The sequence below is a fragment of the Pavona decussata genome, unplaced genomic scaffold, assembly GCF_977016875.1.
Source record: "Pavona decussata unplaced genomic scaffold, jaPavDecu1.1 SCAFFOLD_84, whole genome shotgun sequence".
In the NCBI taxonomy this organism is placed as follows: Eukaryota; Metazoa; Cnidaria; class Anthozoa; order Scleractinia; family Agariciidae; genus Pavona; species Pavona decussata.
In genome coordinates this window covers 199,977-211,434 of record NW_028145502.1, presented here as the reverse complement: position 1 = coordinate 211,434, position 11,458 = coordinate 199,977, and the positions used below count along the sequence as shown (strand labels likewise).

Here is an 11,458-nt window from a genome sequence, read left to right as displayed (position 1 = left end):
AATACCTTTCCAGAGTTTTCCGTTCTCATTTGGCCAAACTAAACGAAATCGTTTCCTCCGATCCACACAAGTGTTTTCGTGTCACTTTTCGCTTGTCAACCCCTCTGCGTGCATGTTTGTTATAAAATGCATATCAAAAAATTCCGATCACGAGCACTGGTCATCAGCCTGTTCAAAGGACATTTTATGAGGGTTTACCTGAAGAGAAATGTCATCTTCAATTTTGATTGGCTAGGGCTTGCTTTGCACGAAAATAGCTCAACCTCGTTCCCAGGGTTTTTCCTTGGGAATGAGGGTGGAAAGAACATAGTTAATTGAGGGACTGGTTATGAAACTTTAAGGTGGAAGGGCCGCGACCGTGCACAATCCTTGGTTTTAATGTTCACACCACAGTTGAATATCTTAACAGGAACGTTTCTATTGGTCAGCTGCTCTAGCACATATCAAAATCTATTGTAGTTTGTGCAGGGTCAGGGCCAAAAACGCTAAGAAAAACATATAACAAAGAAGTTTGTCAAGCTTCATAACCATCGCCTTTTATTAACTATGGAAAAAGGCAACAGCAAAGAAAATGAGTATTAAAAGGGGGATTGTCTTTTTTGTGATTGGCGTTAAGATTGATAAAGTAACTGGAAAAATCAATTTCACATGGCAGTATTAGTAAATTCGAATTTTAATGTCTATACATTTCATACAATGTTCCTTCACCCATTTATTTATTTACTTAAAAGGGGAGGCATCCGGGTGAAGTAGAAAATACGTTATAATTTATCGTTTTGCGTCTTGATTTAAAACTATATCTATTATTGTCGCTTGATCGCATAGCACATTTCTAGATGCGTTTGAAAGAAAGATTTCCCATATTCCGTTAAAAGGCATTCACTGTGGTTTATAATTACTAAAAGTATTCTTTTCTACAGCTGTGCGATGTGCAAATATTATTGGGGGACTGGTCACTTCCAATCACAGATAACCAAGGTATAATGTCTACAACGCTTTAAAAGACTTTTCCAAGTCTCTCGTAAAACAAACGAGACACTACGTCACTGTAGATCCATAAACAATAGCCTCAATTGGCGCGAAAATATGCTCAGATATTTGTCCGCGGGCATTATCTGTTCCGAGAAGCAAACAGTTTTCCGAAAACTGTGAGCTTCGAGGGGGCAGATAATGTCCAAGGACAAATATCTGAGCATATTTTTAAAGCCAAATGGAGGCTATTGTGGTTATTATCCTTCAAATATTTTTCGCAACATGTAGAAACGAACTTGAGTATTTGAACATTTCGTTCAAGAACAGTTTACCGTCAAAAACGTTTAGAGCGTATGTTGTTTTCTGATACTGCTTTATCGACCAGCAGGTTTATCTCTCCTTCTGTCACAAAAGCAAACCGCTCCCCCATCTTGACATTAATTTAAATTGTAAACAAGACGCGCCTTGAAGTTTTTGAAATTGGGGAATATCACTTGGGGAATATCATCGGATATTCCCCAGTTTTAGCTGGGGTATATTCGGTCACATGAGGCGTTTAGACCAATCACGCGCGAGCGAAAATATTTGATGGATTATAAACACGGATATACTCTCCACTAGAAAGAACACAGATTTAAACGTACATTTAACAAAAAACTTACACTTTTTAAAGACAGTTTGAGACAGTCAAAACGGTTCTTTAAAGTGCACCGAGTTTGGGATTACGTTTCATTTGTACTTAAGAAAGCAACGTTCTGTTCCCGACAAATAATTTTTATAAATTCTGAAGTTTCAGTTTCCTAAAGCTAATGCAAGTTTAAGGAAGCATATTTGTTTGCAAATTTATGGGCGTAATATTTTTAGTTTACTCTGCTCCTGTCGAGTCTATGGAAACTCTCCTCATCATTGGGTCTTGAGTTCCGCTGGAATGGCTTCCCCTGAAAGTAAACAATGTAAAGACAATGAGAAAGAAAGACATTTACGATGCACCAAAAAGTTCAAAGGCGCTTTACAATGCTGGGTTTAATACTAAACATTCTAATGGTCCCAGTATAATTTAAGCCATACAGCAGATCGTTTGAGAACAATCTAACAACTTCCTTACGCGAAAGGATCTGTTCTTTCTCTTGGACGAGCAGTAGGTATGTCTTCTGCAGTTGTACGACCTGTTCGCTGAATTGATCGGCCAAAATTAGCTGGTTCATGAAGAAACCTCTGTATCTTGGTTTCCGGAAGATGACCCATATCCTACAGTAAAGCAAACAACCAACACTTAAAAACGTTTGAAAAGGAGGGATTGTACTGGGTAACTTGAGTATCAGCTACTTTGTATTCATTACACAGGTCTTATTAAACTAAGGGAGCTTATACCTGATGTGGACTTTATTTGAATAATAAATAGCGAACATGATGCAATATTCTTGATGATAAAAACACGAAGAATAAAAAAAAAAAAAAACAAACAAACAAACAAACAAAAGAAAGGAAGAAAAAAAACAATCGACGCGGCATGTAATCATTATAGGATGTGCAACTAAACTGTTTTCGTTTCTTTGATTTGGTGCACAAACGTCCCAGTCCTTTAAATTTCAAAACACGTGGTCTTCACTGAAATTATAAAGACCTTTACATCTCTACTAATCTTTGTAAAAGTAAGTATAGTGCACGATAAAGAAAAAAAAAAACAAAACAAGAAAGAAATAAAAATAAAAAGAGCTGTGGATGAGGAACATACAAACCTTTAGCCTTTCGTATGTATCTCCAATAATACCGATAAATAAACTAAGCACAACGTAGATGAACAATCCAATAAAGATGTAAATATAGACTTTGCTGAAAATCAAAACCAGGCTAGGAGCCTTGCTTGTTATCAGAGCGTAAGTGTTGAACAAGTCGTCTCCATTGACCATAGAATACAAGCATTCAGCTGTGACAGTAAGTGTTTTGAACTGAAAATAAACAAGATAGCAACCGTTTAATGAAAATGTTTAACATAAGAGAAGCAACGGCAAAATAAGTACCATTGAGGTGACACTCATCACGAAAATAACTTTGTTTTATTTTGTTTTACCAAGTTAGTCTATACTTTTGACGCCAATATTTTATTTCTTTAAATATCTAGCTTAGTGAAACCTGCACATTTTAAAATAACTTTATACTGCTGAGAATGTTTTGATATTTTTTTGCTATGTGCTGTTTTATGGAGTACATATCAGACACTACCTGCCACAAATTCATAACACAAAAATACGATAAAATATTTATTTTTAATCATGTTTGTACATTATTATGAAAGTGTTTAAGACTGGTTAAAAGATACAAACTATAACGCAATTCGTCCGCAAGGCAACATTAGGTCAGTCAAGCAGTGACTGTAAAGTCACGCAATTTAGTTAACAAGTAAGTTATATATGTAGGGCATTTAGTTTGTTAGCCAGAAAGACAGTCTGCCAGTCAGTCGGCAAGTCAGTTGTTTAGTTATCCAAGGGAGGAATGTAATACGGCTCCCCTAAAAACAAGTCAGGTAAACAATGAATTGGTTGATAGGACAGTCAGGCATTCACCATCGTTTACATCACAGGCTTTACCTTGGGATGGAAAGGACCAAGGACAATCCATCCACAAAACATAAATCCAGCAAAAAGAAGAGATACGCAAACAAAGAATCTGGCCATGCTTGGAGTGGCAGCCTTTAATGTGACTAAAATAATCTGCAAGGAATAATCAAAGATATAATCACTATTTTTAGGTTGTGAGAACATCAAGTGCTAAACTTCAATCAGTTTAGGACTGCAGTGGATGAAATCCTGAAGTGTAACCATTCAAATGAAAGCTACTGAGCAGTACTTTCCTGTGGTGTTGTTTATTATGTACAAGGCCATGGTGACTTTGAGTCTATGGATGAAATCCTAAAGTGTGACCATTCAAATAAAAGCTATTGAGCAGTACTTTCCTGTGGTGCTGTTTATTATGTACAAGGTCATGGTAACTTTTGAGCCTGTGGAGGAAATCCTAAAGTGTGACCATTCAAATGAAAGCTACTGAGCAGTAATTAACACATTCTAGTCACTTTTCAGTGTGTGGATGAAATTTTGTGCCAACCTGTTCAAATTCCTGTTTTCTGACCAAAGTCTTCAAATTTGTGAGGTTTGTACTTTGCACATCCTGTGATCTTGTACTTAATACCACACATCAAAACATTTAACTGGAGATTTATTTTCTCACTTAGCCTTTTATAGCAAGTAATAAAGAAAACTATGATCAAAGTGAAACAGGATGAGTGTGCATTACCATGCAATAATTAATTGTATAAAGAATACTGTGGCATATTCATACTTGTTTCATGCATTATTGAAACTGTAATTTAAAAGTAAAGTTGGATAATAAGTGTTCATAAACAGGAAACATTTCTTACATTATATTGCTTGAAGTATCCAAGGAATCTAAGAAGACCAATCCACACTAAAAGAACTGCAGTTCCAAGAAAGATGCCGCTTACATTGTAGAAATCACTGTCCTGCAACACAAGTCACTCATAATTAGCAGTTTTTAAATCACTTTTAAATAAGTGAAATGAATTTTCAGTAAAACCCTTATTGTTATTTTGATTGGCCTGCAAAATACTAAATAATATAATGCACAATACTTAATTCAGTTACTCTCTCTTTTCACTAAAATCAGTGGATAACAAGCCCCAGTTAGTTTAATTCTGACAAAATTGCAAAAAAAGAAAAAAATCAACAAATAAATAAAATAAATAAATAATAATTGCACACAAGTCCAGGGCATGCTGGAAGATGAATTATCAGACACTCTTCGGAGTTTGCGCAACCTTGTTCCTAGGGGTCTTTCATCTCCCCAGAAAGATGAAAGACCCTGGTAACAAGATTGGAGTTTGAGTAGCCAATCAGAAAACAAGAAAAACATTTACTCTAGTTTAGACAACCCTGATTATATCATCTGCGCGAGTTGCTAATCTTTGCTTTTAAATAAGATTTTAAATCTGAAATTAAAATAAGCCAAACAACAATGAGGGGCACATTGTCAGGGCATTACCATGTGTTTTTTGATAGGTTGTTAACTCTCATCTGTAATTTCCTAATCTGATTAGAATAAGCTCTACATCTTCCACTTCATCTCACCTTTTGATCAATGGACATTTTATATATTGAGCCAATAATAGTCAAGCTATCACTTGTCATGATAACAAAAAACCACAGGCTGACAAACTCCTGATAATCTGAGAAAGTGAAGTCCCCCAGAATTGGGTCTTCATTGAAGAACTTGGCAGCTTCCTGCATATCAATCAATCAATCAATCAATCAATCAATCAATCAATCAATCAATCAATCAATCAATCAATCAATCAATCAATCAATCAATCAATCAATCAATCAATCAGTCAGTCAGTCAATCAGTCAATCAGTCAGTCAGTCAGTCAGTCAGTCACTCAATCAATCAATCAATCAACCAATGTTCTCTCACTTAAATAGCGGACCTGCGTAAAGTGGCATTAAGAGAATAACCATTATAGTGATACACCATTGATTGCAGCATGGTTTCTAATAATTATACGTTACTGAGCCCGTAAAAAGGGGGAAGGTATCCTCTATTTACATATAGCAGGATTAAACTTTTTACCCTCAAACATGAACAATATACAACAGAGAAAAAAAGAGAAAATTATGTGGGGCTTGAATGTTATGGAAATTAGTTTTCATAAAATTCTTTGTACGTCTGTTTGTTCAAAACTGGTAAAACCTGCCTATCTACAATTTCACCTTGGCCAACTTCAGAGATTTGTAAATTGATCGACCACATAACACAAGAGAGACTGCACAGATGAAGATGACAACAGCATCAAAGACAACCAGGGCTAGGGATATGATATGTGCTCCTATAAAACATAACAAAGAAAACTCTGTAGCTTTATCACAAATTAAATTAAATTCAATTAAATATCTCAGGAACTTGGTTGCAGGATGGCTCTATTATTGGATAGTACCAACTTTAGAACTGTAGTGACTGGCTGTGATTACTGGATTTTCTCCAAATGCACAGCAGTATTGTGTGAAGCCAAGAAATGGTAGGTGTCTTCCATAATTTTAAGGGTAGAAAACAGTAGCATTTGTGTGTGACAAAGACAGCGACCTAGTAATGGGATGTGTCAACTCATGGCCTATCACAAAATTAATGTTCGTAATGAGTTTTTGTGGTCAGGACCATGTCTCCGTGTCCTGTAAGATTTATGTGAAGTGTTCCCATAATAAATGGTTTCCAAAGGAAAAAAAGAAAAATGTAAATGCTAATTTATGGGTGTGGTCAGGACTTCAGCACACTGTCACTTTATGAGAGGTGTCCCTGTCCCCATACCAACAGTTCTACTGGTTGTCTGTGACCAGGACAACAACTTTCAACTTCATGATATCAGGATATCATGACTTGGAATGATTTATCCACTTGCTGGAGTTTATAAACTTTAGTGTAGTCTAAAACTCAATTTCCAATCTTGCCGGAAAATGAGGGCAGGGAGGGTGGGGGGTTGAACTTGTGCTGCTAACCTAGGAGAAAAAGACCAAACCAGACAGAACAGTGGAAATTGAGCCTACACTGTACTTGAGTGTTCAAACCACACATGACTTACTAAATGGATCTGACCCTTTTATATTTCCTTTTTGGCAATCTAACCAAGTGTTGTTCATGTCGAGTTGTACCGGCATTCTTCCATCATATTTCACATTATCAAATAAAATCTGAAAGAAAGAAAACAGAAAGATTAATTAACATGCTTCAACTCCCTACAGAAACCAGGTTAAGCTCTTGCAATGTGGGCCAGCTGTTCATGGCTGGTGTTTGATTTTACTTTCCCCTTACAGCTTAGCTATCAGTGATCAACGTCAGAAGTTTCTTTAAGATTCTGAAGAGGTATATGTATGATAACTTAATAATAATAATTTACCAATTTATATAGTGCATATTTTCATGTGCTGATCAAATAGGGCTTTACAGTCATATGTTTATTAAAAGAAAACGAAAATACATTTCCGTGAGAATAAAATAAACTAAGTTACAAACTATAAATTAAAATACTTCTTAAAAAGATAGGTTTTAAGTCGAGATTTAAAACTGTTAAGTGATGTTGCTTGACGAAGCTCCAAAGGTAGCTCATTCCAGAGTTTTGGAGCTGCTGCTGAGAATGATCTTGCTCCCAAATGTATGAGTGGTACATGAGACCAAATGGCTTTTCTCCAGTATCAGCATGTATAGTCTCCCTACTATTGTCCAACAATGTTCCAGTTAGGAGAATTTTTTTAAAAATCAACACCTTTGTTGATCATTTCCTTGATACCCATTACCAGTAAGTTTGATTGAGCAAGATATTGAAGGAAGAAATTAGATGCTCACCACTTTTGGTTAATGAAATTGTATATATACATGTATGGGACAGCAACAAAATCAAGGTGGCCGGCACATTAAGGAGTTGAACTGAGGCAGCCATGATTATACCAGTTAAACAGGTTTTCATCTTACCGTCACACCTAATTGATAACAAGCAGGCTTGTCCCAAGCTTTGACGCTTTTCAAGTTCACTGTTTTTAGGAAGAACGTCATACGGACTTCGCGAAGTCTAAATTGAATGAAACACATGACCTTTAGAAATAATGGTAAATTGAAAGTGTGACACACTGAATAGATCATTTTTTTTTTGCAACTGTAAAGCTGAAATAACTAAATTTTAGTTATTTCCTTTATACTTGTGAATCATTTAGAAAATAACATAACAAGCAGTCTAACCTTCCCAGATTGAAAGTGTCATTTTCTATCTCCATGTGGTCTTCCTTTAGTTGACATACTGCATGTGGTAAAAAAAGGAGAGAATTCTCTCCATGATTATTAATATTAACATTTGAATATTTTATTGCCACGGACGGCAACTGGAAGTCAAATGTTTTCCTTTTTGGAGCGTTTTGATGTCATCACGTTTGTAACGAGTACCTAGTACTATTAGACAAAAATAATTATTTATGTTTCTTATCTGGAACATAATTGTGATTTTGGAAATTGAGAGCTATTTTACAATTATATCAAATCAGATTGTGTTGCTTCAAATTGTTCATGGATATGTAATGGAATCCAGGGATAACTGCTGTTAGTTTACTGGTACATTGTAACTGTTCAAACGTCCTTTCCCCAGGGATTTAGAGGATAAAGCTCAATCGCAATTTCAAGAAGGGAGGGGAAGGAAGGTACAAACCAAAAGTGAGTCTCCATGAGAGGGCCATATGATTACCACCAAGTACTACTGATGAAATCACAAAGTGTGCAAGTCGTTGGTTCTTATTACATGTAATAATCTTAAATATAACAATAAAGTGATGGACTGGATGTCCCTCTAGCACCCTAGGACCATGATTTGTACCCATCTCTTATAGGAAGAAAATGCCCCACAATTAAAGGATAATTCAATAAATTAATAATAAGAGTTTTATATAAGTTAAATGTATAGCTGTACCAGCCTGCACCTGTACTATGTAGGCATAGTTACCTTGTTCCACATCAGAATTAAACAAAAAAGTGTTGTTTTCAATCCCTCCTGCGGCATAGTAACTGTAACACAACAGCAATGGTGGAGTTGTAGGCTTGGAACCATTCACTTCTCGCTTATCATCATAATCATATGTACCAAGAGGAGCAGTCGTGATGTTATAATACTGTCAAGACATTGAAAATTAACAAAATGGTAAATAGCTCAGTGTACACTATTGCGTTATGACATTTTTTGTTCAAAAAGTTGAAAAACCAGAGTTATATTTGACTATGTACAATTAAGTTAATAATTATTCATAACAACCACCAATGTCTACCCAAGAGCAAGTACAGCTTTAGTTACACCTCTGATTGACCAACAACACATGCTTTAATTAAGATACAGTAATTATGTTACATGAATGAAGTAAGCATTATTTTTTGAAAAAAGTTACAATAACCATGCTAAAGACTAGCCAAACCTGAAGACTTGCCTAAGATCAGCCAAAAAAAGTTGCTAAAAACAGTTTCATTTAAATATGAGTCCTTGTTAACACTCTGCAATTTGAAATAGTTGCAAACTGAATGCTCCAAACTTTGACAAATAAATTGGAACCCTTTGCTGATATATTTTGAAGTTGAACCCCATAAGATATATAATAATTTTCCTGTGACCACATATCAATACATGATCAAACAAACAGTTCATAAGAATAAAGCAAATTATTTCGGTATCTACATGTAGTTCAGTTATTATTATTTTAACTTCTTCCAACTATAACAGTAAGCAATCAATAGAAAACATTGGGGAGAATCTGAGTGTTGATATTTTGGTCTATTTGGACGACAACCATGAATAACAAACCTGATCAACAGCGTAGTGTATGTTCTCATACAATTGCTCCCTAGTATACACAATGACACCTTTCTGACCATTTTGGTAATCTTTAAGGAACAGGTGTTTCAGGGCAGTTTGATTATTTTCCAGGAATGTAACCAAAGAGAATCGATCAAATCCAAACAGACAAATCTGCAAATTAATAACAACTTATAAGCTTGCAATTTCACAGCTTTTGGGTACATGCAGGTACAGAGGTGAACATGTAACATGTACAAGCTGTCATTAATATCCATGCCTAAATGATATGCATGTACCAAACAAATTTTCAAGGTCGTTGTCCATTTACCGGTAATAGAAATGGTTCTATGGAGCAAAAAGTTTATTCAGCATTCAAAATGTTTGCTTCCCCAACCCTGGATGGTGGTGGTGGTGGGGGGGGGGGGGGGGGTAGGGCGGGGGTACTCATGTACATTAGTGATAAGGAGGTGTGAACAAATATTCTTTTTCAGTGGACATGTTTGGGATGGCCAGGAATATTTTGGCGTGCACTTTTTTATGTGTAGAGAAATGGACATTTTAAGTTATGCTCTGGGCCTTTGACTTTTTTGGGGTGTATAGATTTTTGCGAATACCTAACTTTACTTTAGGGCTAACATATTGGCCTCATTCTTCCCCCCCCCCTCCCCCCAGTTACTTATACACTTGAGTATTCCCCTCCCTGGGACCTCAGCAAGACCCAGTGTACATGTATGTGCTCACGTGCTCATGCAATGCATGCAACAGTTAATTCCAGTGGAGCATTCCTCATTGTCGTTGTCTGAAACTAGCAAAATGCTACTCATGGCTACTTGTTTTGCTAACAAATCTTTAATAAATATTTCAGTAAGTCAATGAAATAAGTTTTGATGTCCTTCATAAAATACAGCGATTTTCCAACATTTCTTTGATCTCAGCTAAGTAAATGAAGGGGCAAAAGTCAGCTGCTCTTTGTCATATGATTTTCACGCCTACACGCATTTCTTTTTGACTAGTAAGCACCGACAGCTTTGTGTGAGCTCTAGACTAGGCTTGGCTAGCTTGCCTAGTTTTTTTCGGATGTTCGCTCTTTCAGTAAACATCTTAACAAGATCATCAAACGTGGTACGATACGAAACGATAGTCTTGACTAAAATTTTATTCAGACATGGTAATTCCATTCTATTGTTGTTTAAAAATACACCGTGTATAAATAAAGTTTACCTACCCTGCCAAACAACGAAGGCTAAGCTGAAGTTTACTCTAGTAAATTTGTGCTTAATTAAGAATGTTAGATAATATTGGAATCGCTCAAACGGCAAGGCATTTAGTTGGCAAAATATTCTCAATGACATTCAAACAGTGCAATTGCCATAATAAATATCCTTCGCACGGATTTGTTTACACCAAACTATAAGCTTAGCATTGAATGAAACTGACCAATACGTCATTTAAACGCGAAAGAGTTGCAGTTGAAAAGCAGGTTTACTACTTTCAACTGGAGGAAACCCAAAATGCAATTTAGCTCTTTTTTAACGTTAAAACGTACCTGAACAGTAACAAGCACAATTTTTACGATCTGAAGGACCAGCTTCCAAGGTTTCCTCCTCCTGGCTCGAAATTTTTGCAATGGATTCATGAAGTGGTATCTGATCTTTGTCTTCATAACTTCTCGAGGACACGGGATTGTCTGTATTCTTTCCATGGGGTCCCCTGACGAATAAGAAAGTGGTACATCCGTTTGCGCCTGGGTTGTTTGTTCTCTGGACGAACCTTCAAATAAGGAATTGGCGTTCATGTTTTCTTCTTCGTCGACTGTTCCCAGTTCACTGGAGAATGAACGCGCGACTGATCGTTTCCGGTGTCCATTGTCATTTGCATTTGACCTGCACGGGACAGGAGAACTCATTTTTTCCTCCGGTTTATATGTCAGAACAAAGTTCGGTTATTCAGTCAGCCCCAAGGCTTTCAAGGATCTGAAAATTGTGTGCAAATTGCCAAAAGTACAAAATTGAGCAATAATAAACTGGGTTTCCGTTGCCTGTTGCAGGTGACAACTGTCTGACCCAGCCACCCCTCCCAGGAGAGGGGGTTGAGTTGAGT

At 36.4% G+C, this 11,458-nt stretch overlaps 1 protein-coding gene across 1 annotated transcript; it reads right to left on the bottom strand.

Annotated features, from left to right (window-relative positions):
* Nucleotides 1-655: 655 nt before the first annotated feature.
* On the bottom strand, nucleotides 656-11,416 carry LOC146475252 (mucolipin-3-like). Its single transcript, XM_085115601.1, has 13 exons — nucleotides 10,905-11,416; nucleotides 9,365-9,529; nucleotides 8,519-8,684; nucleotides 7,768-7,825; nucleotides 7,504-7,600; nucleotides 6,617-6,725; nucleotides 5,754-5,869; nucleotides 5,115-5,267; nucleotides 4,388-4,489; nucleotides 3,561-3,683; nucleotides 2,712-2,921; nucleotides 2,078-2,220; nucleotides 656-1,910 (listed from the first exon to the last, which is right to left on the bottom strand). Exons 1-13 carry the CDS (start codon nucleotides 11,262-11,264, stop codon nucleotides 1,838-1,840), a joined length of 1,875 nt encoding a protein of 624 aa, XP_084971727.1. The 5' UTR covers nucleotides 11,265-11,416; the 3' UTR covers nucleotides 656-1,837.
* Nucleotides 11,417-11,458: the final 42 nt, after the last annotated feature.